Genomic DNA, 27,827 nt, shown 5'->3' with positions numbered 1-27,827 from the left:
TGTGAGTTGAGGTTTGCTTAGCCCTGCCTGGTCTGCCCCCTTCCAGTTACCCACCCCACATCCTATTTTTGAATGCAAATTCAGGTGCTGCTGCCTTGACCTGCTGACTGTTGTTGGTTCCTTTACCCGTAAGTGATGGCAGGTTCCATGGTCACACCTAGCTCAGCCCATCACCACCGCAGCACGTGAGCTAACCAGTGGGGCTTATATTTCCATCGAGTTGGGCCCACACTTCCCTCACAGAGTTTATCCCCTGACCTGGTTCTCTCACATTCTGGTCTGTGTCTTGACCCTGCCAAGTATGACCTGCCCACTATTCCACCACTCAGTCTGGTACTGGTACCTAGCCTTGCCAGACAGGTCCCTGTCCATAGCTTTCGCATGGACAGGTATGTGGCAATCAGTGATGCTCTACGCTAACAGCCCATCTCAGGATTCCCATTTGGGCTGGTGAATCAGTCTGGCCCAAATAGATCTTATGGACTCTTCTCTCCAAACTACCAGGTCTCTTTCCCCATGCTTGCCAAAAAGTTCTGTGACCCCATTGCTGGGAATCACCCAGAATTCATCCCTCACCTACACTCACACTGACTTTATCCATGGGTGTCCCTAGGCAGCAATTACATATCCTAAAATCCCCAGAGCTTGCTGCCGGGCAGCCAGCAGGCAGAGCCTCATGTCCAATAGGCGCTCTGGCCACCCAAAGCCTAGGGTTTGGTCACTGTCTTTCAGTAGTGACTTTGGCTTGATTCCCCAGCCTTGGGTCCATCCTGGCTGGGCCACCCCCCACAGCCGCCACACTGCAGGGAATTGCTTTTGCCCCAACCCCACAGTTAAATCAGAAAGGCAGATTTGTAGTGTGGTAGGCAGCTAGTTCAGGGTCGTGAGCTTGGAAGCCACTCCCCCTACCACCTAGGTTTTCCATCCTGCCCGCCTATGATTCTCACCCATTATCACCTGGAGTCTGAGAGGGGGCAATATTTGTATTGTTGTCTAACTACTTCCCTCATAAGCCCCTGTAAAAGTCCTTGAGAGAAGGAGCTCTCTCTCTTGATCATGTGCCTCCATTGCTCTAGCACCCCGACTCTTGGCCTCCCCAGTACCTTCTTGCTCTCTGGCTTCCCATGGTCATACTCTGAGGACAGGTAATCCCCTGAGCATGATCCTTGTGTGTCTGTATTCCTCACCCTCCTCTGTTCACTGCTTGGGTGGGACAGTGAAGATAGCAATGCTAAGATGCTCTATATTTCCAATTTGTGTACTATCAGGAGTTCCAGGAGAGGTGAGGCCTAGCAGTGGTGGAATGTGGGCAGAGAAACCAGGGAAAGCTGAATGTCCGCAGCTTTGTAAGCGTGTCCAGGTTATTCATCGTATGTCTCCTAGGATGACTTGTATTGTTGGGAAAGCTGGGACATAGGCCTTCAGCTTAATGGATGGACTTCAGGGTAATGATCATTTGTTTTTCTTGGGGTTTTGATTCAGATTGGATTGCCACATGGAGTACTTGTGATTTTCTATTTCTAGTGGGCCCCATTATCACCAAGCTTGGTTCATAAAGACTCCTTAATAAACCCTAGACTTGTCTGGCGTGGTCTTGCTTGCACATCCACCATAGATTTACAGAGAAAGGCAAGATAAAGCTCTTCCGTCTGCTGTTTCAGTCCCCAAATGGCTGTAATGACTAGAGCTGAACTGATCTGAAGTCAGTGGCATCTTCCAGGTCTCCCATGTGGGTGCAGGGTCCTAAGGCTTTGGGCCATCCTCTGCTGCTTTCCCAGGCCATAAGCAGGGAGTTGGATGGGAAGTGAAAAAGCTGGGATACAAACCAACAATGCAACAGATTTTTTAAAGTAATAAACAAAAAATAAATAAAGGGAAAAATATGTAAATATTAATACAGGAAAGGTTAACTTCAGTCTAGCCAAAAGTTCTGTGTGATTGGAAGACAGTTGAGTAAGCTATCTATCCAGAAAAGAATTATTTCCAAGATTCAAGGAAGTTTATGTGAGTCAATGGGTTAAAGATAAGTTCAAATAAGATAAACTTAACCATGAATGAGACAGTCATGGTGGTAGGATATGGCTAAACACACTGGTCAAAATACAAACAAGCATCAGCCTTCTTAGAATCCCTCACAGGCTGCTGCAGATTCAGGTGGTTGAGAGGGAGAACTGCATCTTCCTGCAGAGGAAAGTTGGGATGCCATGGGAAAGAGAGCAGAGAAAGTCAGCTGGTGCTGGAAGTGGCTGAAAAAGATGAATGGGGGAGGCAGTTAACAAACTGCCAATTATTCACTAGTGGTTGCACCAAATATCTGTGCAACTGAGCCTCCATACAGAATTCCTCCTGCTTCAAAGCCATCATAAGAGCACATGGGGTGTTTGCAGTGCGCTTGAGACAGGGAACCCAGGTCCAAATCCCCTGTCTTGAGTAAAGAACAAGTTGACACACTCATCTCCTATTTGCCCTCATAAATGGCAAGCTGGGTCAGGAATGAGAGATTCTCAAAGCCAGCTAAGCAGATTCTTTTCTATAAAGGGACTTCAGCCTCTGCCAGTCTCCTTTTGGAAAAATACAAGTTCTCTCACAGACCAAGGAACACGAACTAAAGGACCTTGAGGGAACTTCATCTCTGATAACATCTTCCAGCCTAATTGCAAGATCTTCTACGGATTCACCCTTAGATTCTAAAAATAGTGTTAATCAGCTACTTCTAGATATATTCCATGTAGTGTTAAAATTCTTTTTGGAAGGATCAGACACCAAAAGAGAGGGACAGACAGATACACAATGCGCCCACATGCCAATCCATTCACTTAAGGTCCACTACAACCAGAGCTGGATTGGTCTGAAGCTGTGAGCTGGAAACCCAATCAACAAATCAGTGGTAGGACCACAAATACTTTAAAAATCACAGGCTGTTTCCTACGGTTCTTAGCAGGAAGCTAGCATTTGAGAGCAGAAGCTGGGATTCTAACTGAGGGTTATGGAATGTGGGTGTCCTGGCCAGCATCTAACCCACCATTCAACATTTTTACTTGAAACAGCACTGAGAAACGAAATAAGGCAACTGGCAATCTTTGGTATTAGAAGTCACATTTTGGGCCTGATGCAGTATCCCAGAGCTAATGTTCTTGTCTTGTGTGTGCTGGGATCCCATATGGGCACCGGTTCTAATCCTAGTTGCTCCACTTCCTTTCCAGCTCCCTGCTTGTGGCCTGGGAAAGCAGTGGAGGACAGCCCAAAGCCTTGGAACCTTGCACATATGTGGGACACCTGGAGGAAGCTCCCAGCTTCAGATCAACTCAATTCTGGCTGTAGCAGCCACCTAGGGAGTGAACCAGCAGGCAAAGGATCTTTCTGTCTCCTTCTCTCTGTAAATCTACCTTTCCAATAAAAAGAAAGGAATCTTAAAAAAAAAAAAAGTCATGTTTTGCTTAGAACAGTATGGAATTTTCCCATTTACAAAATATGAACACGCCATGAGCAACTGAATTCCTCAAAGCCAGTTGTTTCTGTTCCCCTGGAGAATTGACATATATCCCTCTTGAAAGAACATGTGTGACACAGCACATCCCAAGAGTGAGCAAGCTCCCTTGTGGCCAGAAGATAACCCCAGCAGGGGCCCTTGTTCTGAGAAGTTCCTTATCTCTCCCAGCCAGCTTTGGGTGTCACAGAAGTTGGAGGTCCTGAGTGAGGTCAGGCTGAGCCTTCCCCACATAGTTCAGAAAATGTTTATTGATTTAACATAAGGTGACTTTCCACACATTAGCATGTACCATTCTAGTGGCATCATTTAAACTTGATGTCTTCAGGCTATCTTAATGGTATTTTTTATGCAGAAAAGATGGTAAGGAAACTTTTCTGAAAGGCAGTTTGGCACTATTTGTGTCAAGAACTCAAGTCCCATTTCTGGTCATCTTCTCTAAGGAAATAAAACTGTTAAGTTATATGCAGAAGTATGTTCATTGTGGTGTTTACAATTTTTAAAAACGGGTCACAAAATGTGGAATAATATGGGGATGAAACCATAGTATATCTATACAGCAGGAGATTGTTTAACTATTAAAAATGACACTTTGGGGCCCAGCACAGTAACCTAGCAACTAAAGCTCTCACCTTGCACTCATGGGGATCCCATATGGGTGCCAGTTCTAATCTCAGTGCTCCTACTTCCCATCCAGCTCCCTGCTTGTGGCCTGGGAAGGCAGTCAAGCATGGTCCAAAGACTTGAGACCCTGCACCTGCATTGGAGATCCAGAGGAGGCTTTGGGCTCCTGGCTTCGGATCAGCATACCTCTGGCCGTTGTGGCTGCTTGGAGAGTAGATCAGTGGACGGAGGATCTTCCTCTCTGTCTCTCCTCCTCTCTGTATATCTGCCTTTCCAATAAAAATACATACATCTTAAAAAAAAAAAAAAGAATGACACTGGGGGCCTGGTGCAATAGACTAGTGCCTAAAGTCCTCACCTTGCATGCGCCGAAATTCCATGAGTGTCAGTTCGTGTCCAGGATGCTCTAATTCCCACCCAAGCTTCCTGCTTGTGGCCTGGGAAGGCAGTTGAGGACGGCCCAAAGGTCGGAACCCTGTACCTGCATGGGAGACCCAGGAGAAACTCCTGTCTCCTGATCAGTTCAGTTCCAGCCATTGTGGCCACTTGGGGAGTAAGCCAGCAAATAGAAGACCTTTCTTTCTGTCTCTTTGTAAATCTGACTTTCCAAATAAATAAATAAATAAATAAATAAATACATCTTAAAAAAAATTGACACTGTTGGGGTGAGGAGTGATGCGATAATGTGACATAGCAGGTCCCCTATCAGCACTGTTTCATTTTGGATTCAGCTCCCTGTAAATGGCCTGGGGAAAACAGAGGAAGATGGTCCAAGCATTTGGGCCCGTCACAAACCTGGCAAGTTTCTAGCTCCTGACTTTGCTTTGGCCCAGTGCTAGTTACTGCAGCCAGCTGAGGAGTGAACCGGTAGATACAAGATCTCCCTCCCTCCGTTGCTGTAACTCTTTCAAGATAAAATAATCTTTTTTTTTTTTTTAAATGACATTTGGGGGCAAGCATTTAGTGTATCATTTAAGATGCAGTTGGCTTCAAGTCCTGGCCCTGCACCCAAATGGAGCTTTCTGCTGGTGTATACTATAGACAGCAGGCAATGGTTCAAGTTCTCAGGTCCCTGCCATTCATGGGAGACCAGGATCAAGTTCTAGCTCCTGCCTTCAGACTGTCCAGTCCCAGCTGTGCCATATAGGGGCTCGTCGTCTATCCCCATCTGACTTTCAAATAAAGTTTAAAAAATTTCAAAGACATTTTTAAGATTTAATGACATAAAATGATTCAGATATTAACAAAGAAAAGTTCAGGCTATAAAATTATTATCCAGATTTTGAAAATATATATATGATATATTATCATCACAGAAAGACTAAAACCATAGCAACTGATGTACATGAGGGAAATAAAATATATTTTTTTGCTTACACTTGTATATATTCCCAAAACTTCTTATTTCATATAAAGAACATTATAAATAATAATAAAAAGGTAAGAGAAAAACTGAGAAACCCATCATGTGGCACACACCAAACCAGAATTTTACTATTTATTGACGCTCCATAGCAATGATGAGAAGCAGGTATCTCGTTCCTGTTTAATAGCTGTGGGCCCAAGGCTCCACCAAGCAATTTCCAGAGGGGTGCCCTGGATTCAAGCACAGCCAGGGGCCAGCTCTCCTGCTGTACTGCATGCCTCCTGTGCCACAGTTCCTGGTGGGCCCTCGGGAGGCTCACGGTGAAGGTCACTGATAAAACAGCTTAGACAGCGTGTCCAAAAGCAAGCCCTTATTTTGCCTCCTAAACTCCTCATTGCTTTCTCCTAAAGTAACAACTTCCTTCCCCTGGCTAGGAAACTGAGCCTTCTACATGGCTAAGATGGGCAGTTTCCTTCGGAAGCAGTTTTATCTACCTGCGCAGCTCCATGGATCTGTGGCCTTTCTTAAAGCCCACTCTCTCATCCTGCTTATTGGCTTGGCACTTTGTCAGGTTGGGAACAGAAGGACAGGGCAGCACTGCACACCCCATCCCTTCCAGCCAGCTGGTTCGTGGTCTCTTCCCTGGATACTAAAACAGGCTGTGTGCTCTGGCTCCTTACTCAAACCAAGCGGGTGGGGGGAGCAACAAACATCCCAGCTATGTGAACAATCAGAGCAATATCTGGCAGCACATTTGATCTTTTGTAACTTTATTTCAGCCAAATAATCAGGGCCTCCACATGGCTGGGAGTCCTGTCACGGCTGTCACACCCTAGGCCTTAATGGTCACATGGATTCCCGGTACTGCTGCCTTGAGTGGTGCCCAGCCTCCCTGCCTTCCAGCTGGCTCTGTTCCAGAAGGTTCCCTCAGCTCACTAATTGCACACCCTGATGCGGGAGACAGAGGTGGAATTTTTCACCACTGTTCCAAGCAAGCCCTCTTCATGGCTTCCTGTTCCCTCCCAGAGGCAGAGGCAGGAAGTGACTTGGATGGGGTCACAGCAAGTTCGGAACACACAGGAGAGGAACCTGCTGCTGGGGCCACCGCTTTAGCCTCTAGCACCACAGTTCATGATTAATGATTATCCTCCAGCACCTCAGTTCTCAATTAAAAACTAGAACTCCTCCTTCACTGAAGGAGGAGGTGAGGGGGCATGCTATGTGCCACCGAGCACACAAAAGAACAGTGGGAATGATGTGCTCCTTTTAAAATCAGATTCATCTCTTTCTGTACCCACGCAAGAGGACTGCATGTTCGCAAAAGCTCGGGGAATACTGGGCTAAACAGATTAAGTTACTGCAGGACCTCTAAGAACTTTTAACATGCTTCTGCCCGCGCCAAAGAGTTTACAATGAAAAGCTTTTTTTAAACAGTCATCAACACAACTAGGGATCCCATAGGTGCCAACATTCCAATAAACAAGCTCAAGCTCTGGGGATTGCTGCTCCAGGGCAAACCCATAAGGATCCAGTAAAAATACACAGACAAGCCCCAAATAAACTCCACTGTCTTTGCAACTGCAGTGTGGGGTCGAAGAGCTCTGTTATGCTGTACTCTCCTGTGTATGTTTCTGTAAGAGCTGGTGGTATTTTTCCACTTGCTGGTCAAAACTCTTGGAAGAGAACTCTGTCTGGAAAAAGTTCACTGGAGTCAGGAGATACTTCAGAGCCAGTCCCCTGAACTTGGCAGCTAGAAGAGGGGCAGCCTTGCTATGACACAGGGAAGAGTCATGGCCCACCCAAGTGCTGAGGTTTCCTGAGGTTTCTGGGCTACAGTCTCCCCTGGGTACCAGGGGCCTTAAACTGATTTCCTCCCTGGTGTCTGGAGAGATGAACTCCTCATCCACAGACCTTAACTGCACTGAACATCCCAAAGGGGCAGTCAACTCCGTCACCACTTTCTGGGATGCACAGAGCGGGACTGACCCATCCCATTCTTTGCTGCAGACATCTGCAAACAACTGCTTCTGGACTAGCAAAGGACCGTGGGAAGGCTGCTTTTCAAGGTCCCCAGGCCAGGGAGAAAGGTTCTCTTTCTTGATTTTCTTTGGGTCTCTGTTAGCTTGAGATGGATCAGCATCTTCCTCGAGGGATTCAAACACAACACCCTGGGTCCTTGGCCTCTTCAGCCTCCTTTCCAACAGCCAGGAGAATCTTGGCTTTCTAGAGGAGGAACACATGTACTGCCGCACAGAGTCTGGGATCCGCACAGAGTCTGGGATCCGAGGCAAGGAGAGCCTGGGGCTCAGGCTGTCCTGAAAGTAGTTGCCCCAGGGCTGGTGCCTGATGATGGGGACCACCTGGCATGGCCTCAGGGCTGAGACAAAGGCATGAAGCTCAGAGTAGGATGAATGGTCAGAGTATGGGACGGTGTGGATATTGGGGTGGGAGGTGGGGATTCTCCGGCTGGTGGGAAGAATAGCAATGGTAGGGTGGATCTGGTTCCAACGCAGCATGGAGGAATGGCAAATCTCTGTGTGGTCCACGGCGTGGATGCGGCCTGCCTTCTCCTCCACTGTGAACACATCTGCCAGGCCCAGCATCCGCACCAGCTCCAGGCGCTGAGGAGTCAACACCACCCAGGTCCGCAACTCCAGGGCCAGATGCTCCAACAGGGATTCCTTTCCCAGGCGATAGAGTCCTGAATAGTGCGAATGGGGTTAGGGGAAGTAAGAGGAGAAAGCTATTGGAGAATCCTAAGACATCAACCAAGTGTGTAATAAAAATACACAGAATTCATGGGACCACCAGGAAGAGGTGGCACGTGAACTGAGAAAAAAGAATACGGAGGAGGGAGGCACACAGAATCCACCTAATCATTAGGTTTAACCAAAGAAAGCATCTACCAAGCGTTAAGCCCATGAAAAGTAACAAACCAACCGAAAGAGATCTGGGCTACAGGGAGACCCGGAAGCCGTGCAGTACAGGGCAATGCTGGAGACAGGCAGACAGCCCTAGGAAAGCACAGTATTGACCGATTAACGGAGTTAGACTTTCCCGACTCAAATTCCAACCACAGTGAAAGCCACAGGATCTGTGGTCTGACCGTGTAGTCCTTGGTTGCTGAGGTCAGTGCAAGAATGGCATGCCCAGATGTACATGGGGGACATGACAATCACTTCATTAAGGCCTACAGAGGATACTACAGAACAAACTGGACAGCTCTCCTAGCCAAGCTTTAACATCAAGCGTCTGGGCAAGTGGAGGGTGTAAAGTGGACTATGTCAGCCAATAGACCTCAGAAGGATTTCTTCAACCTCGGAACAATGAACTCAACAGCATCTCAGAACTATCCAAAACCACTTCAGCAGTACTCTGGGAACCTGCTCCACTTCCGGGACCCTGGGATAACATTGAGTGGCCGTCCCACATCCCCGGGCACTGATGCAGTTAGGCTGCTGGGAGCTGCTCTTTCCCCTTCTTTCTCCACTTCCCCCAGATGTAGGAAGAAGAAAAAGAAAATTGGAAACAATGGTCTCATCCACTTTCTCCTATTCCTCAACCCTTCCCACCGTAATCAGTGGTCCACATGGGCATGCATGCTTTTCAACTATGTAAACATCATTAAAAAGAAAATAAAATCCTTTTAAAATTTTAAAACATTTAAAAAAGGATCCTTGCAAAGAAAAAAGATAAAGAACTGACAAAAAAATAGCAGTAGAGTGGTAGGTAGGGAACGCCTGTTAGATGGCCTTGTGTATACTGCTGAAAGCCTTTCATTTAACTCTGGAAGTGAAGGAGAAGAGTTGCTGAAGTCTGAACAGAAAAGCAGCTAATTCTAATCCCAGGAATCACATGATCAGGGCTTTAGAAAAAAGCATAGCAGCAATGTTGTTCAAATGAGAACAAGCTGAAAGCAGAAGTTCCAGTCGGAAGGTCCCAACAGCAGTTACACAGAAATGGAGATGTGAACTTGGGTAACAGTTACAGTAACAGATACAGGAGCTATTAATAGCTGGTTCTCATATCTTTATTGAGTGCCTATTTCTAACCCACAGCCATATGGGAACTTTTTAAAGGAACATGTTTCTCTTACCTGCTTGTCTTTAAATCTGTAATTATTCCAAAAGCAGTGAGATAGAAAAAGGATTCTCATGTGCTGGTTCACTCCTAAGTGCCAGCGATGGCTCCGATGCTGGGCCAGGCTGCAGCCAGGAGTTAAGAACATAAAGCCATTCTCTCACATGACAATGACTCAACAATTTGAGCAACCCCCTGGCACCTCCCAGCGTGGGCATTAGCAGGATCCTGCTGATGTAGTCAGCAGCAGAGATAGGACAGGAATCCGGGTGCTCCAATAAGGAATGCACGTATCCAGATTAGTATCTTCATTGCTTGGTCAAATATCTGTGCTGTAGTTCTTCTTAATCTACATTGTTCTTGATTATGATCCAAAATCTCACCCTTTGGGTACGACTCTAGCCATATCTCCACTACACATATCCCATTTTATTTCCCTTTCTAGGTCCTGCCCTGCTACACTGTAAGCTCTCAAAACCTGAGCAATATTTTATTCATGTTTATATCTCCGCTGTCTATTGGATACTTGGCCCAATGTAGAGATTTTTATACTATTCAGTATATTAATCAAGCATTACCACAGCACCCTCCTAACCAGCTCTGCCTCTGGGAAATTTTTGCTTTGAAAACCATAACTGATATTTCTTCAAGAACAGTTAAGCAATCTAACATTTCTCAATTGGTTAGTTGCCTAGGGAAGTAAATCACCTTGTCAGTACCTTTTATTTAATCTCACTTTGAAACTCCTTTTAGAATTTGGACATGTCACTTCTAAAAACGTTTATTATTTTTATTGGAAAGGTAGATATACAGAGAGGAGGAGAGATGGAGAGGAAGATCTTCCGTCCGATGATTCACTCCCCAAGTGACAACAGCTGGTGCTGCACCAATCTGAAGCCAGGGGCCCAGATTCTTTTCCAGGTCCCCGACACAAGCACAGGGTCCCAAGGCTTTGGGCCATCCTTGACTGCTTCCCCAGGCCACAAGCAGGGAGCTGGATGGGAAGTGGAGCTGCTGGGATTAGAACTGGCGCCCATATGGGATCCCGGGGCGTTCAAGGTGAAGACTTTAGCCGCTAGGCCACGCCGCTAGGCCCAATGTCTCTAATTTAAAGTACAATGCCCAAACAGCAATGTTCGAATAATTTTCATTCAATCATACAACAATTTTTTCTTAAGATTTATTTATTTTAATTGGAAAGGCAAATATACAGAGAGGAGGAGAGACAGAGAGGAAGATCTTCCATCCGATGGTTCACTCCCCAAGTGAGTGCAATGGCTGGAGCTGAACCAATCTGAAACCAGGAGCCAGGAACTATTCCAGGTCTCCCATGTGGGTGCAGGGTCCCAAAGCTTTGGGCTGTCCTTGACTGCTTTCCCAGGCCACAAGTAGGTAGCTGGATGGGAAGCAGGGCCACCGGGATTAGAACCGGCACCCATATGGGATCCCGGAGCTTCCAAGGTTTGGACTTTAACTACTATGCTATTGTGCCAGGCCCACATGACAGAATTTTTAAAAGATTCATTCATTTATTTGTTCGAAAGGCAAAGTAAAGTAATGGAGACAAATCTTCCATTCAGTGATTCATTCCCCACATGGCTGTAATGGCCAAAACTGGGACAGGCCAAAGCCAGGAGACAGGAATGTCAACTGGTTCTCTGACGGGCGCCAGAGCCCCAAGTACTTGAGCCATCTTTTGCTGTTTTCCCATGCACGGTAGCAGGAAGCTAAACTGAAAGCAGAGCAATCAGGACTCAAACCGGCGTCTGACACAGGATGCCAGCATCACAAATTGCATCTTAACCTACCACTCCCTAACAGTAGTCCCAAAAAGTATTTACTGAAGGCCTCTGGATCAGGCATCAGTTAGGCATTCAGGATATAAATCTACAATAAAACAAAGACCCCCCAAGGCACATGTTCAGCCTTGCTGCCAAGGATGGTTGAATCCTTTATTGAAAGTTCCCAGGTTGGAATCCTGGGTCCTGATTCTTTCTGCTAATGCAGACCCTGGTTGCAATGGGGATGACTCAAGCAATTATATTCTTGGGTCTGCTGCAATGGCTCAACTGGCTAATCCTCCTCCCTGCGAATGCTGGGATCCCAAATGGGCACCAGTTCCTGTCCCAGCTGTTGCATTTCCCATCCAGCCCCCTGCCAGTGGCCTGGGAAAGCTGTCAAGGATGGCCTAAAGCCTTGGGACCCTACACTCACGTGGCAAAGTCAAAAGAAACTCCTGGCTCCCGGTTCCAGATTGGCTCAGCTCTGGCCATTGTAGCCATCTGGGAAGTAAACCAATGGATGGAAGATCTTTCTCTCAGTGTCCCTGCTTCTCTCTGTAAATCTGCCATTCCAATAAAAATAAACAGATTGGAAAAAAAAAATAGGTTCCTGTCATTCACATGGGACACATAGCTCAGGCTCCCGGCTGCTGGCCTTGACCCAGTCAGCTGCCGAGGGCACTTGAGCAGTGACCCATCACCCTCTCCTCCTCAAATAAATGGAAAAAAAAAATCCTTCCACAGCTCTTTGTTGAGTTTAGGATTAGCAGAGTTCCAGGCTGCTTGCCACCCCCCTAACTGCTCCTCTAGTCCCCAAAAGCCCGTGTGTGCGCGCACACACACACACACACACACACACAACTTCTCCCCACTTCTATCCATGTTCTCAAAGCATTTACCTCTGTGTGTGGCGGTGTGTGTACTGCACACCCAGAGTAGTGAAGGACAGATAATAGGTAGCAGGCAAGAGCATAACAATAAATGCACAGAGAATATTGGGAGGTGAAAAGTGATATAATAGTAAAAGTTAAATTGGTATAGAGGACCAGGAGCTGCGAATGTATTTTTTTTAAAAAGATTCACTCCCCAAGTGGCCACAACGGCTGGTACTGAGCCAATCTGAAGTCAAGAGCCTCCTCCAGGATTCCCACACGGGTGCAGTGTTCCAAGGCCCTGTGTCATCCTCCACTGCCCTCCCAGGCCACAAGCAGGGAGCTGAATGAGAAGCAGGGCTGCCAGGATTAGAATTGGTGCCCCTAGGGGATCCTGGCACGTGCGAGGACAGCTAGGCTACCATGCTGGGCCCTGGGAATGGCCAGGGTAACCTGTCATGGAGGAAGCAAGAGCTGGTACTGCCTTGAAAGATGTGAGAACCTCCAAAGAACATAGCTGTGGCTGAGCAACGGGAAGGAATTCACTCACCAATCTTTATCATATGTTGAGGATGCTGTCGAATGAGCTGGACAATCTGCTGGGCAGCTTCTTGTCGCGTAGGAAGGACCAGGGCTGGGTTGCAATTGGTGTTGTCTAAGTATAAAACATGGATCTCTTTCCCCCGTGTCAGAGCTGGCTCCTTCAGCATAGACGGTGTAAAGCGAAAATCACCTAGAAGAATGGATATATGGGACAGAGGGCAGACGCAAGATGGGAAGAGCCTCTTCTGCTGCATCCAGATGGGTGTTTTCTCACTATTCTGTATCCTATGCAACACAGCTTCTTCACAGGAGCATCTCCATTCCACCCCTGCTTTTTATTTACAAACTCTTCACAAGGTTTAGATTATTATAAGAGTGGTATTAGGGTCAGCACTGTAGCACAGCACACCAAGCCTCTGATAGCATCCCATATGGGCAGCTCTTCTTACCATCCAGCTCTCTGCTTAAGGCCTGGGAAGCCAGAGAGGATAACCCAAGTGCCTGGGCTCTGAACTCATGTGGGAGACCTGGAAGAAACTCCTGGCTCCTGATCAGCTCAGCTCTGGCCCTTGTGGCCATCTGGGGAGTGAACCGAAGCTCTGTCCCTTCTCTCTCGGTAATTCTGCCTTTCCAGTAAAGATAAATACTTTTTAAAAATTTATTTTTAAAAATATTTATTTATTTCTATTGCAGTTAGCTATATATACAGAGAAGAGGAAAGACAGAGGAAGATCTTCCGTCTGATGATTCACTCCCCAAGTTATTGCAATGGCTGGTACTGCGCCAATCCGAAGCCAGGAGCCAGGAACTTCCTCCAGGTCTCCCACACGGGTGCAGGGTTCCAAGGCTTTGGGCCATCCTCAACTGCTTTTCCAGGTCACAAGCAGGGAGTTGGATGGGAAGCAAAGCTGCCAGGATTAGAATTGGCGCCCATATGGGATCCTGGCGCATACAAGGCAAGGACTTTAGCCTCTAGGCCACGCTGCTGGGCCCATTTTTTTTTTTTTTCTTTTAAACAGTGGAAGAAAAAAAGCATCTTTTCTTTTAAATGGGTGTGAAGGTGATAACGCTAAAGGTGTCCGGATTGCTAGTCTCTGTGCAGGTTGCTCAAGAAAAGTAATCCCCAGGCTGGGAGGACGGGCGGGAACCCCGAGGAGGCCCACCTGTGTAGAGGATGGTTCCAAAATATCCTTCAAAGAGAAACATGACTGCACCAGGGCAGTGATTGGCATCCAGGAGGGTCACGGTCATGGTCTCTCGGCCAATTTCATCCAGCGGCAGCACATGGCTCTCACCCACCTCCAGGGCGTGAATCCACTCCTTGGACACCTGGAGAGATGGCAGGTCACACAAGTGACCACAGACATGACGGTCCCCCCCACAAGCACTGGACCAGAGACTGTCCTGTACACAAACCAATGAAGCCAACACAGCCCTGAGTCACGGGGAACAGATGCTGTGATGAGGTGCCCAAGCAGCCATCATCCTCCACACTGCCCTTCGTACAACTGGAAGGAAAATATGAGATGTTTGCTGGAACAGTCACCCATTCTCAGATTTTCTCCTGATCCCAATGATCTCTTGGAGCGACTGCTAAAAAAAAAAATCCAGCCAATTTTTCAAGAGCCACACCAACTACATCTATCAGATTTGAAGGGGTGGTGTGTGAGGGGCTGGACAATCTTGTTCATTTATCCAGCACCTTCGGTGGATTCTTGTTAAGGCAAGTTTAGGAAACAATGGCCTGGCTTCTTTGGAAAGGTGGGGGGGATCTTCAGGGGGGCGGATTTCCCAAGCTTCATAGCTAGAATATCTTAAGTCGGTGAGTTGAAAGCCACACCCCCAATGTCCTGGGTTCAAGCTGCTCCTGGGCGTCCTGAGTCACCGCGGCAGTGACAGAAGGCCCCTCCCAGACGCCAAGACCAGCTGTCAGGGGCCACCTCCAGTCCCCACCAGCACCCTCATACCTGTCGGTAGCGATGCAACAGGTGGGCAGTGATTGGGGAGCAGTAGAGGGGCCGGGCCCAGGTACTGGACAGGCCCACTGTGTGGTCCGAGTGCATGTGGGACAAGAAGAAGAGCCGCGCGGAACCAGCCCTGCGCAGGCTCCAGAAGTCCACGGCAATGGGCGTGTGAGGGATCAGAAGCCCGTTCATGGTGGCGGGGCTGCAGGGGCACCACAGGGGTCTTCATGGGCACAAGATGTCCCAGCGCCAGGCTTCCACAGCAGGGCCCCACCTCCCCCTACCCCAGGTCAGAGATCCCAGGGAGGCGGGAGTCAGCTCAGCGAGGCGGGAGGTGGAAGGAAGGAAGGAAGCGGCGGTGCGGGCGCGGGGACCGGGCACCACTCCCACCACCCGCGCGCGAGCGCAGGCAGCCCCGCACTCAAAGCGCGCGCGGCGGGCGGAGACAGGCCGAGGCAGCCGAGGGCCGAGGGCCCGGCGGAGAGAAGCGGGGGAAGGGCACCCCGCAGCGGGATCCAGGCCGCGCTCGGCGCTCGGCAGGGGCCTTCGGCGAGGGGGCGGGACTTCCGCCGGCAGCGTGCGCCTGCCTATCGGGTGTGGGCCAGGGCCGGACCTCGGAGAGGAAGGGGTTGGCCGACCGGCGGCGGCTGCGGGGTTGCCAATGGGACGCGGGTTGTAAGGCCGTGGCAGCCACCTTGTGGGGTGGGGCGGTGAGCGAGCAGGTGCGGGAACAGGTTAGGGCGTGAGTCCTCCCCCGGATTGGGGTTCCGGGGCCCGATCCCGCCCCTGGTCGGTCACTGACTTGACGTTTCCTCCCCTCAGGACCCGAAGGCGCCCGCGGTTTGCCGGGCCTCCGGGCCGAGATGCCGTACCTGGGCTCCGAGGACGTGGTGAAGGAGCTGAAGAAGGCTCTGTGTAACCCTCACATTCAGGCGGATAGACTGCGCTACCGGAATGTCATCCAGCGAGTGATTAGGTACCGCCTCTGAGTGTGCGGCCCCAGCCGGGCTCCTGGTCCTCTCGCGCCGGGGAGGAAGCCAAGGCTGTTGGCACGCGCTGCAGGGAGCCCCCTCTGCCCGGTGCCAGCTCAGTATCGCTGGAGGGGCATGGCTGCCTCTCTCTCCCTCAGGCCTGATGACTCCCTCGGTTTCCTGTCCTACCCGGCTGCCTGGCTGGTGTTTACTCCAGGGTAGTTGATCAAAGTTTTATCCCTAAAGAGCTCTGACATCCTTGCCTGCTCCCCAAACTTGCTCTTCTGCTTCTGTCCCTGTGGAAGGCTGGCAACAGCCAGCCTGCTTGTTTGTGAGTCAGCTGGGCACCGGGGCCTGCTAGTGGCGATGAATTCATAATTCTCAACGTCCATCCTCTCCCTTGTTTTAATTGGCACTTGGTGCTGTTCTGGTTCAGGTCTTCGGTACCAAAGCCACCTGTGGTAGCTATCTAGTAGCAGGTCACCTTGCCTCATTTCTGTTCCAACTTTTCTCTGTCTAAATCCTGAGTTTTTTTTTTTTTTTTTTAAGAATACATATATATATTTATCCAGTCCATTGATGGGTTCTGATTTCAAAAGAAGGGCTGGAAACCAGGAATCTGTATTAAAAATACAAATATCTCAGCTGATTCCAGAAGACCAGTGGGATAAAGTGGCATCTATGGAAGGAAATCTAAACTTACTGTGGCAGAGAACATCCTGCTAATTCTGCTGCTAGCACTCTTTCCCGGGACTGAATCATCCTTGCACACGTTGTCGCATGACGTGTCTGTCGCATCTGCCTTGAATAACAGTTTCTTCAGCAAAAGCGTCACTTCTCCCTGAGGAATACCTTCTGGCTTCCTAGCTCGGGATCCCTTCAGAGCCTTGCGCTTTGCTTGTTCCCATCACTTAGCTGTGGTGCTGTAGTTAGTGGTATTCTTGCCTCCCTCCTGAATAGATTTTGAACTCCTCAAGGTCTGAGGTCATGCCTTTTTCTTCAGGATTCCCTCCCTAGAGTATATTCTTGGAGTGAACTAGGCACTGAATAAGTTAATTGAATGAGAACGTTACAGGCCCAAGGTGTAAAATACTAGATGTAGACTTGCTGGAAGAAATCATACTGTGGTTGGGTCAGGAGTCAGTAAAAGCTATCTGCTGGGTTGGGCGTTTTGTGTCTCACTTGTGCCTGCTGTGTTGTGTTACTTTCAGGCACATGACGCAGGGTTTGGATATGTCTGGTGTTTTCATGGAGATGGTCAAGGCCAGTGCCACTGTAGACATTGTTCAGAAGAAGTTGGTCTATCTGTACATGTGCACGTACGCGCCCCTGAAACCAGATCTGGCACTCCTGGCCATCAACACCCTGTGCAAAGACTGCTCGGACCCCAACCCTATGGTGCGAGGGTTGGCGCTACGGAGCATGTGCAGCCTCAGGTGAGCTGCTCCTCCCTGCTTGGTCCAAAGCAGCTGGATCTTGAAAGGACTGGGGGGGGGGTTGGTGGGGATGGGGCGGGGATGAGCTTTTGGCCTTGTGGAGGAGATGCCCGAGTCTCATACAGGAATACCTGGCTCTGGTTCCCAATCCCAGCTTCCTATTAGAGCAGACTCTGGTGGGGGTTGGGATGTGGGGGGTTGGGACATCAGGTAATGATGGCTCCAGTAGCTGGCCCTGTTGCCCACGTGCAAGAGCTAGATTGAGTTCTCAACTCGCAGCTTTAGCATGACCTAGCTCCGGCCACTGCAGGCATATGGGACGTGAACCAATGGCTGGGAGCCCTCCCTGTGTCTTAGCTCTCTGCTCTGAGAAACCAAAAGAAGGTCAGGAAGCAGATTTTTAATCAGGATAATTTATTTAGAAACCTTAAACCTAGGGAAAACACTGTTAGACCCCAGTTGAGCTCGGATTTCCAGCCATTATCACACAGTTTTGTTAACAGGATTTTTCCATTTTCGTATCTGCAAAGTAGTCCTCTGCTTTGGTTGGAGATTTTAAGTGATCATATATCTGTCATTTTTGCTGCCTGTGCAGCGTTGGTTCAAGTGAAAAGCCTAGTGATAGCCTTCTAAGTTTGCTTACAGCTTTCTCTGTCTGTTTCATGATCTGATGAAACCATGTTCAAACAGCCACTAAACTTTCTGTTAGGTACACAGGGGTTTCATTTTATCCAAGCCAGTATTTCAGAATCCAGCTAACTCCAGAATGTCCTTGTCAGGATGCCTGGTGTGCGGGAGTATATCCAACAGCCAATTCTCAACGGACTAAGGGATAAGGCTTCCTATGTCAGGAGGGTGGCAGTCCTTGGCTGTGCCAAGATGCATAATCTTCATGGAGACTCTGAAGTAGGTAAGTTCAATGTCATCCATTGTGGTTCCTGTTCATTTGTGCCTCCAGTGGATATATGATATATATTTTCTTAAATGATCTATCTTTATAGAAATTAATGTGGTTCTACTTCTGTATATGTGGCCCTGTAGGATGGAATGTAGGCTTTGGTATTTGCTGAGAGGTCCTATCTTTGGAGACCAAGTCAGATCCTTTATAAAAGCTCCTTAGGGCAGTCTGGAGATGGCCAGATTTTTTGCCTTTGTCATTTTTATTTTTAAAGATTTATTTATTTTATTGGAAAGGCAGATATACAGGGAGGAGGAGAGACAGAGAGGAAGATCTTCCATACGATGGTTCACTCCCCAAGTGAGTGCAACGGCCGATGCTATGCCTATCCGAAGCCAGGATCCAGGAACTTCTTCCGGGTATCTCACACGGGTGCAGGGTCCCAAGGCTTTGGGCTGTCCTTGACTGCTTTCCCAGGCCACAAGCAGGGAGCAGCATGGGAAGCAGGGCTGCTGGGAATAGAACTGGTGGCCATATGGAATCCCAGCACATTCAAGACGAGGACCTTAACCATTACGCTATCGTGCCGGGCCCTCCTTTGTCATTTTTTAAGCAGAGAAGGTCAGTGGTCACTGCCAGAGGCCATTACTCTGGCTGTGTCTTTGTGTCTGTGATGCCTTTGTTCTCTTCTGAGATCCTCATTCTTTTTCCTAGATGGTGCCCTGGTAAATGAGTTATACAGTTTGCTGCGTGACCAGGATCCAATTGTGGTCGTCAACTGCCTGAGGTCCCTAGAGGAGATTCTGAAACAGGAAGGAGGTGTTGTCATCAACAAGCCCATCGCCCACCATCTCTTAAATCGGTTTGGATGCCTCCGTGCTCTTCTCCGTATTGTGAGATCTGCATCCTGGTGGGACCTTGTTGATGTATTGAGTTAAGGAGAAGTCTTGAGCCACTTCTATAGAATAGAAAAGAAAGTTGACAATAATTATTACTGGTATTTCACTGAGGAGTCTTCTTGTATTTGTCTTAATTTCTCACACTAACACAGAGAGATGGCAGAAACATCCTGCCTGAACTCTCCCCTTGTTGTGGTGAGCAGCTGACTAAGACACTAGTAGCATGGAGATTGTCCTAATTTTGTTACTAAAATAGCACTTTTGTTTTCGGACAGAATGTCAAAACTGGACCAGTGGGGCCAAGCTGAAGTATTGCACTTTCTGCTGCGCTACCAGCCCCGCAGTGAGGAAGAACTGTTTGACATTCTCAACCTGTTGGACAGCTATCTCAAGAGCAGCAGTCCAGGCGTGGTCATGGGAGCCACCAAACTCTTCCTGATCTTGGCCAAAAAGTTCCCTCACGTGCAGACCGACGTGCTGGTACGCATCAAGGGACCGCTGCTGGCTGCCTGTTCCTCCGAGAGCCGTGAGCTCTGTTTTGCTGCCCTGTGTCACGTGCGCCAGATCTTGCGCAGCTTGCCAGGGCACTTTAGCAGCCACTACAAAAAGTTCTTCTGCTCCTATTCGGAGCCTCACTATATTAAGCTGCAGAAGGTGGAGGTGCTGTGTGAGCTGGTGAATGACGAGAACGTGCAGCAGGTGCTGGAGGAGCTACGAGGCTACTGCACCGATGTGTCTGCTGATTTTGCGCAGGCTGCTATCTTTGCCATAGGTAAGTGTCTACTGTTTTTTGCCTCCTGAGAGCCCAGCTCCAGCCTTCCTGCATAGCTGTGGTCAGAGGACCTGTAGAAGGCAAAAGGGAATAAACCTTGTCTCAATGTGCCATGCACCCAAGAGTCAAATCTGTGATTATAGCCATGCAGGAAGACAGATTGTGATTGTGGTGTTTGGTCAAGACTGATATTGCTAATACTTTCCAGGATATAGAATACAATCCATAAAATTCACATTAGCTTTTGTTGTCTCCCATCTAAAATGCTTTCCTATACATCATCTCACAGGAAAAGCAGAAAAAGTGAACAAATGCTATTACTTTATATCATTTTTACAACATAGGTATATATTTATTTTGAAAGTCAGGGTTGCTGAGAAAGAAAGAGTAAGTCATCTATTGGCTAACTCCCCATATGGCCACAATAGACAGGGCTAGGCCAGGCTGAAGCCAGGAGCTTCTTCTGGATCGCCCACAAGAGTGGCAGGATCCGAAGCACCTGAACCATTCTACTGCTTTTGGCAGACCACTAACAGAGATCACAATGGAGCAGCTGGGTTATGACCCGGAGCCCATAGAGGATGCTCGCATTGCAGGCTACACCTTTGTTAAGACACAGTGTGACCCCCTTAGCTTCATTTTTAAAGATGAAGAAAACATTGCACAAGGAAAGGTTAATAAACTGCCAAAAAGGTAATATAATTCCTGCAGTCGGTCTGAAACCCAGCTTTGCTAACTCCGGGACCAATTACTACCAATTCATTCGTCATTTATTGAACTTTTGCTATGTCTTGTGTTCCGTGTAAACCTGCAGATTACTTCTTGACTGTTACAGACCTTTATACTATTGTATCTGGAGTTTAGAAGATCAGAGTGATTCAAAAATGAAAGCAGCTGGGGAGCTAAGTTTTGGAGTACTTCTAGTGAATGAGGAATTTTCCCACTCATGCTTAGGAAAATTATGCATCTCTCAAGGGGCCAAAAAGAAGGAACAGAGAGGAGAGTAGAAATCCTTGGAGTTAATTAACTGCTGTTAGCTGCCCCCTGCAGCTGTCATGTTCTGTACAGGTGTGCTGAAACCAGAAGGCTGCCTCCTGCCTGACTGCCATGTAAACACCTGTTTCTGCAAGTTTGTCTAATGGAAAATTCCTCAACATGAACACTTCTCTCATGAACTTCCCAATTTCTAGCTATTAAAAAAAGTTGATTATTTAAAAATATTTATTTATCTAAAAGGCAGAGTTACAGAGGAGGAGAGAGAGAGAATCCACTTATACATTCTCCAAATGGCTACCACATCCAGGCCTTGGCCAGGCCAGAGCCAGGACTCAGGAGCTTCTTCCAGGTCTCCCACATGGGTAGCAGGGGCCCAAGCACTTGAGCCATCCTTCGCTGCTTTTCAAGGCCATCAGCAGGCACCTGAATTGGAAGTAGAGCAGCTGGGACTTGAAATGGCACCCATATGGGATGCTGGCATAGTGCAGGTAGCAGCTTACCGCACCATACCACAACTGGCCCTCACCAGGATTTTCACTGAGGTTTCCTTTATAGCAAACTTAGATTCTTTGTATTTCATCAAGTAAGGGATAATTTTTTTTCCCCCCAAAAGGTACTTCTGGTCCTCCTTATCTTTTGTAGAAAGTGATCTTAGATAAGGTGCTAGTATTTGGCTTTGTCATTTCCTAATTTTCCTTCTTTGGTAGGTAGCATTGCCAGGACTTACACGGATCAGTGTGTACAGATTCTTACAGAACTGCTGGAGCTGCGACAAGAACACATTACTACAGGTAATAGCTGTCTTTCCAGGATTGTTTCGTTCACGTGCCTGGCCTGTGGCGGGTGCTGAACAAATATTTGCTGTTGAATGAATATTGACAGAAGGATCTTGTATCGTCATTTTGGAGAAGCACATGACCTGCAGAGCTCATAGAGAAGCTTTAGGATGACTCCGTCTCTTCTGTGGATATGAAGCCCATCAGGATGGCCTTGCCTGTTATGTTCGCCATCTTTACCCCTTCTTGCTTTAGGACATAATAGAGTAGGCAGTGGCTTCCAGGACTGGAACTGTGGTGAGGCAAGCAAAGTATATAGGATGCAAACCAGAAGAAGGCATTCATTAAGGGCTCACGCAAGCGCCAGCCATACATGTCTTGGGTTTTATGCCTGAAGCGCTCTTCTTGCCTCACCACAGGTCCAATCCTCGTGGCTCCATTAATACTGTCTTCAGCGTGATCTTTTACCGGCAACACCTTTCTACAATTTACAAGAACTGTACATGCTACGAAGTGCTTTCCCACATGTTACTATATCTGTCCTCAGCCCAGTCTATTACATCCATTCCAGGTGTTCTTGCCCATTTGCCAAGTCCTCAGTGCCTCCCCTGCAGAACTGATTTCACAGAAAGCCAACAGAAGTCTGATCTGAGTGCATGACTCCTGTGGTGACTTCTTCCCACGTGGAGTTCTAACCCTGTGCTCCTGTGCCCCGGCTGTGTTGTAGTGGTGGTGCAGACCTTCCGCGACCTGGTCTGGCTGTGTCCTCAGTGTACCGAAGCCGTGTGTCGAGCCCTGCCTGGCTGTGAGCAGTACATTCAGGACAGTGAGGTAGGATGCTAGCCTCTTATTTCTGGCCAGAAGGGGAATTCGTGGGAAGCCTGCCCTCTGAAATGGATTCAACTTCTTTTTATTTATGTATTTATTTTTTTTAAGATTTATTTATTTATTTATATTGGAAAGACAGATATACAGAGAAGAGGAGAGACAGAGGAAGATCTTCCGTCTGATGATTCACTCCCCAAGTAAGTGCAACGGCCGGTGCTGCGCCGATCCAAAGCCAGGAGACAGGAACTTTCCTCTGGGTCTCCCACGCGGGTGCAGGGTCCCAAAGCTTTGGGCCATCCTCTACTGCTGTCCCAGGCCACAAGCAGGGAGCTGGATGGGAAGCAGGGCTGCTGGGATTAGAACCAATGCCCATACGGGATCCCAGCTTATGCATGGCGGGGGCTTTAATCACTACGCCAACGCACTGGGCCCCTTATTTATTTATTTTTAATCTACTTATTTTGTCAGAAGTGGAAATTCCAAGAACTGACTGCCACTTCACATTCTCTTTAGGGTGTGGATGACATATAAATTATGCAAACAGAAATAATCTGATTATTATTAGAATTCTTTATACTGTCTTTGCTCTTTAAAAAAAAAGAGACAGATTTGGGCTTGGCACAATGGCTTAATTCGCTAATCCTCCTCCTTCCAGTGCCAGGATCCCCTATGGGTACTGGTTCATGTTTCAGCTGCCCCATTTCCCATCCAGCTCCCTGCTTATGGCCTGGGAAAGCAATAGAGGATGGCTAACGTCCTTGGGACCTGCACCCTCGTGGAAGACCCAAAAGAAGTTCCTGACTCTTGGCTTTGGATCGACTCAGCTCCAGCTGTTGCAGTCATTTATGGAGTGACCCAGCAGATGGAGGACTTCCTGTCTCTTCTTCTCTCTATAAATATGCCTTTTCAATCACAATAAAAACATTTTAAAAAATTATTTAAAAATTTTTAAGAAGGATTTGTTTGTGCATTTTAAAGGCAGAGTTACAGAGAAAGAGAGCTTTACTGCTGATTCACTCTCCAAGTGGATGCAATGGCTGGTGCTGAACCAGGCTGAAGCCAGGAGCCTGGGAATGCATCCAGGATTCCCACATGAGAGACAGGAGCCCAAGCGCTTGGGCCATGTTCTACTGCTTTTCCAGGTGCTTCAGCAAAGAGCTGAATCACAAGTGGAGCAGCCAGGACACAAACTGGCACTCGTATGGGGTGCCAGTTAACAGCTTAGCTCAGTGTGCCGCAACATCAGCCACCTTCCCCCAACCTCACATTGCTTTCTTGAACAGTTCTGAGCTAGAGATTGAAACCATGCAATTTACAGATAGAATCAGAAGCAGAATAATCTGTGAAAGTTTTACAAAGATTTGACTTCACCACAAGTTGGCAGATTTAAATATTATAGCAAAGTGGACATAAAGTGCTCTTTGAAAATTTAATCTTATTTATTTGAAAATGAGAGGCATGGAGGGAAGATGAGGAAGTAAAAAAAAAAAAAAAAAGAGGAGGTAGAGAGTAAAAGAGACACAAAAACAAAAGTCTTTATTTGCTGGGTCATTCCTCAAATGTACACAATAGCTGGGGCTCGGTCAGGTTGAAGCCAGGAGCCAGGAACTCACTTGTGGTTTCCCACATGGGCAGCAGTGACCCAAGAACTCGTACTATCACCTGCTGCTTCCCAGGGTGCACGTTAGCAGGAAGCTGCAGTAAGTACAGTAAGTACAGTGAGTAAAGCCACTGCCTGTGTGATGCCAGTATCCCATACAGGTGTCGGTTCATGTCTGACCTGCTCCACTTCCAAGCTCCCGTTAATGGCCTGCAATAAACAGGAGTAGACGGCCCAAGTATTTGGGCCCCTGCACTCACATGGGAGACCAGATGAAACTCCTGGCTCCTGGCTTCATCCTGGCTTAGTCCTGGCCATTGTGGCCAACTAGGGAATGAAACAGCAGATGAAAGATCTACTGAGAGGTAGCTCTGACTTCCTACTAAATTAATCTTCAAAAAAAATAAGAAGAAACAACAGCAAAGCCAGGATTCAAACCCAGCAACCTCACTGTGGGATGCATGCATTACAGGCAGCACACCAGATGCTGCCCCCTGGAGATTTTCTTTAAATATTTGCTTATTTTTATTGGAAAGCCAGATCCACAGAGAGGAGGTACACAGAGAAAGTTCTTCCATCTGCTGGTTCATTCCCCAAGTGGCCTCATTGACCGGAGCTGAGCTGATCCAAAACCAGGATCCCGGAGCTTCTTCTGACTCTCCCATGCAGGTGCAGGGTCTCAAGGCCTTGAGCCATCCTCTGCTGCTTTCCCAGGCCGTAAGCAGGGAGCTGGACGGGAAGTGGGGTGGCCTGGACATCCTGGCACATGCAAGGTGAGGATTTAGCCACTAGGCTGTTGTGCCGGGCCTTCAAGAGAGATTTTTCAAAAAGCTTCACAGATGATTCTCAGGTGCACTTAGGTTAATAAGCTTCCATGAAACACTGAGAGAAATTCTGTCAGGAGATTCTACTGAAACACTAAGCTCCAGAATGAGCCAGAGGCCCCAAAAGCAGAGGCAGCCTATTATTGTTTAATCAACCTAGGTTGTAGAACTGTGAAGCTCCCGCTTGTGCATGAGCATTTCAAGCCTGTTTGTTGTGTAGAATACAGAAGGGGACATCCATGCAGTGCAAGCTGAAGTAAGTTGAAAGATGACACCTTTTCTTGTGGTGCCAGGGGAAAAGCAATGCCATAATGCCTTCCTGTGTCCTGCGTTTAGACAGCCACCTCCTGAGCACCTGTTGTTACTCCTTCGTTCCCAGGGGAAGCAGGCTCTGATCTGGCTCCTCGGGGTCCACGGGGAAAGGATCCCCAATGCCCCGTATGTGTTAGAGGACTTTGTGGAGAATGTGAAGTCGGAGACGTTCGCAGCTGTGAAGATGGAGCTGCTCACGGCCCTGCTGCGCCTCTTCTTCTCTCGCCCTGCCGAGTGCCAGGACATGCTGGGCCGGTTGTTCCATTACTGCATAGGTAGGCTTTGCTTTCTGGAAGAAAGCAGGACTTGCCAAGATGCCTCGTGAAATTCTCATCTTTTTTTTTCGGTTGATGAGTCATCTCTTGGACCTGAAAAAATAATAATATTCATGCTTTCTAGACTTTTTTCACTTCTCCATTTTTTTCCTCCCAAATGATTGGTATGAGGCTAAGAGGAGACTGTCCTTGGTTTTTTATTAACTCCCTCTGTTGTTTTACCCCAGAGGAAGAAAAGGACATGGCCGTGCGTGACCGAGGTCTCTTCTGTTACCGGCTCCTCTTAGTCGGCGTTGAGGAAGCTAAGCGGATCCTGTGTAGCCCTAAATCTGACCCTTCCCTTCGACTTCTGGAGGATCAGGCCGAAAGACCTGTGAACAGCTGGGCCAAAGACTTCAACACATTGGTGCCAGTGTATGGCAAGGCCCGCTGGGCAGTGATCACTAAGTGCCAGGGGGCAGAGCGCTATGGCCCGGAGCTTCCCAGCACAGCCTCGCTTGTCACATCAGGTAAAAGTGGTCCCTCCTTTACTGCTTATCATGCTAAGTCTTCACCTGTTGCACTGACTGGTAGACCATCAGACTGTTGCTTGGATTTGAAGCAAAAAAAGTTTACCCTTGGTTATTTAAGCCATTTCTCCAAAGACCAATTCACATCTGACTCTTTGAGAATTTAGATGAAACATGTAACTCTTCTAGATGAAGAACACTTCTCACACGAGCTTTCTGTTTTTAGAACCCCTGATTCCAGAAGAAGACCAAGAGAGGGCACAGGATCTTCCTGACTCTGGAGCCCTCATGCTAGTCCCCGACCGACAGCTGACTGCTGAGTGTTTTGAGAAGACTTGGCTGAGCCTCCAAGTTGCCCATCGGCAGGTGTTGCCATGGCAGGGAGCAGTCCATCCTGATACCCTGCAGATGGCTCTGCAAGTTGTCAACATCCAGACCATCGCCATGAGCAGGGCTGGGGCCCGGCCCTGGAAAGCCTACCTCAGTGCTCAGGACGATACAGGCTGTGTGTTTCTAGCAGAGCTGCTCTTAGAGCCTGCGGACTCAGAACTGCAGCTCTCGGTGAAGCAGAGTGAGGCAAGGCCAGAGAAGCTCAGCAGCTTCGTGTCTGTGTTAGAAACCGTGGTTGGAACAATCGGAGACATGAAGTCATAACAGACGCGTGCTGTTCTTCCTGAAGGAGATGAGTAGCCATCAGAGTTCCTTATCTTTCTTGTCAGAGCTGCGGGAAGTCAGATACTATCAGGGACAAAGAATGGGAAGTCTAGGGACAAAGAATGGGAAGTCTAGGAATCAGGATAGGTACTTTATTTTTTTTTTTTGTCCAAAGACAAGTGACTTAACTCTTTCCATGGCTTTGGTGAATGACCCTGTTTTTTAATGGATGATCTTATAAAGGTGAATGTGGGTAAGGGAGTTGGAATGGTGTGAGATTGGGATTGGGATCTCTTCCACCCCATTCCGGTGTAACCTGTTTTACTAATTAAAGATGGTTGATATCGGAGGAAACTGGTGGGAGTCGTTATTGGTGGGGCTCATTTTTTCTCCCCTGGGTTATAAAATTAATGTCTTGGGCCCAGCGTCGTGGCCTAGTGGCTGAAGTCCTCACCTTACACGTGCTAGGATCCCATATGGGCACCAATTCTAATCCCAGCAGCCCCGCTTCCCATCCAGTTCCCTGCTTGTGGCCTGGGAAAGCAGTCGAGAATGGCCCAAAGCCTTGGGTTCCTGCACCCACATGGGAGAGCTAGAAGAGCTTCTGGCTCCTGGCTTTGGATCGGCGCAGCACTGGCCATTGCAGTCACTTAGGGAGTGAATCATTGGATAGAAGATATTTCTGTCTCTCCTCTTCCCTATATATCTGACTTTGCAATAAAAATAAATAAAATCTTAAAAAAATTTATTATTATTTTTTTAAGATTTGTCTTATTTTCTTTTTTTTTTTTTTTTTTTTTTTTTTTTTTATTATTGTTGCTTACATTGTATTGTGTAGTACAGTTTCATAGGCGCTGGGGATTCCCCCCACCCCTCCCATACCCCTCCCCCCATGGTGGATTCCTCCACCTTGTTGCATAACCATAGTTCAAGTTCGGTTGAGATTCATTGCTTGCAGACACATGCCTAGCATAAAGTTCAGCGTCTTATTGTCCAGATAAGTTCAGTGGCCTCTTGGGGAGACCTTCTATGGTCTGAAAATAGGTCTAACAGAGTAAAGATCCAGTCAGTTAAAAGCCCCAACGAGGCCACAGTATCAATATACAACATTATGGAATTAATTGACATAGTATTGGGTAAACAATATGTTAAAAATAATGCAAGTTCCCTTCTTCGAAACATCTGGGTTGAGACAGTATCAATGACAGGTTCAAAAAAAAAAAAAAAAAAATAACAAACAACCAAACAAAAAATTACAGGTTAAATCAAGGCAAACATGTGGTATCTAATCTTTTGGGATTCGCTCATTTCCCTTAGCATTATAGTTTCCAGTTGTACCCATTTAGCCACAAAGAACTGC

General features: G+C 47.7%; 2 protein-coding genes across 5 annotated transcripts; one reads left to right on the top strand and one right to left on the bottom strand.

Moving 5' to 3' along the window:
* Window positions 1-26,814, top strand: AP4B1 (adaptor related protein complex 4 subunit beta 1). 4 transcript variants are annotated; one of them, XM_040999338.1, is made up of 13 exons: window positions 1-5; window positions 7,077-7,080; window positions 9,407-9,413; window positions 15,581-15,693; window positions 16,900-17,124; window positions 17,904-18,034; window positions 18,737-18,884; window positions 19,197-19,693; window positions 21,397-21,480; window positions 22,193-22,296; window positions 25,097-25,304; window positions 25,532-25,813; window positions 26,040-26,814. In XM_040999338.1, the coding sequence occupies exons 4-13, from the start codon at window positions 15,581-15,583 to the stop codon at window positions 26,465-26,467; spliced, it is 2,220 nt and encodes a 739-aa protein (XP_040855272.1). In that variant the 5' UTR covers window positions 1-5; window positions 7,077-7,080; window positions 9,407-9,413; the 3' UTR covers window positions 26,468-26,814. The 4 variants fall into 4 exon arrangements, with proteins under 4 accessions (XP_040855272.1, XP_040855270.1, XP_040855269.1 ...); XM_040999336.1 differs by lacking the exons at window positions 1-5; window positions 7,077-7,080; window positions 9,407-9,413 and adding an exon at window positions 15,294-15,311 and having other exon boundaries at window positions 15,540-15,693; XM_040999335.1 differs by lacking the exons at window positions 1-5; window positions 7,077-7,080; window positions 9,407-9,413 and adding an exon at window positions 15,357-15,439 and having other exon boundaries at window positions 15,540-15,693.
* Window positions 5,313-15,247, bottom strand: DCLRE1B (DNA cross-link repair 1B). Its single transcript, XM_040999340.1, has 4 exons — window positions 14,721-15,247; window positions 13,917-14,082; window positions 12,761-12,943; window positions 5,313-8,178 (listed from the first exon to the last, which is right to left on the bottom strand). The coding sequence occupies exons 1-4, from the start codon at window positions 14,907-14,909 to the stop codon at window positions 7,082-7,084; spliced, it is 1,635 nt and encodes a 544-aa protein (XP_040855274.1). The 5' UTR covers window positions 14,910-15,247; the 3' UTR covers window positions 5,313-7,081.
* Window positions 26,815-27,827: the final 1,013 nt, after the last annotated feature.

Source organism: Ochotona curzoniae, unplaced genomic scaffold (assembly GCF_017591425.1).
Source record: "Ochotona curzoniae isolate NIBS_2020 unplaced genomic scaffold, NIBS_Ocur_1.0 scaffold_1037, whole genome shotgun sequence".
Taxonomy (NCBI): domain Eukaryota; kingdom Metazoa; phylum Chordata; class Mammalia; order Lagomorpha; family Ochotonidae; genus Ochotona; species Ochotona curzoniae.
Note: the sequence above shows the minus strand (reverse complement) of the source record. Positions and strands in the feature narration are given on the sequence as shown.

Excerpts from the sequence above, each read along its gene's own strand:
- AP4B1 (XM_040999338.1), top strand. The coding sequence starts at position 15,581 with ATGCCGTACCTGGGCTCCGAGGACGTGGTGAAGGAGCTGAAGAAGGCT. Across the intron at positions 15,694-16,899 it reads GTCATCCAGCGAGTGATTAG|GCACATGACGCAGGGTTTGG; the intron begins GTACCGCCTCTG and ends TGTTACTTTCAG. Across the intron at positions 21,481-22,192 it reads ACAAGAACACATTACTACAG|TGGTGGTGCAGACCTTCCGC; the intron begins GTAATAGCTGTC and ends GCTGTGTTGTAG.
- DCLRE1B (XM_040999340.1), bottom strand. The coding sequence starts at position 14,909 with ATGAACGGGCTTCTGATCCCTCACACGCCCATTGCCGTGGACTTCTGG. Across the intron at positions 14,083-14,720 it reads TGTTGCATCGCTACCGACAG|GTGTCCAAGGAGTGGATTCA; the intron begins GTATGAGGGTGC and ends CCATCTCTCCAG. Across the intron at positions 12,944-13,916 it reads TGGAACCATCCTCTACACAG|GTGATTTTCGCTTTACACCG; the intron begins GTGGGCCTCCTC and ends CCATTCTTCTAG.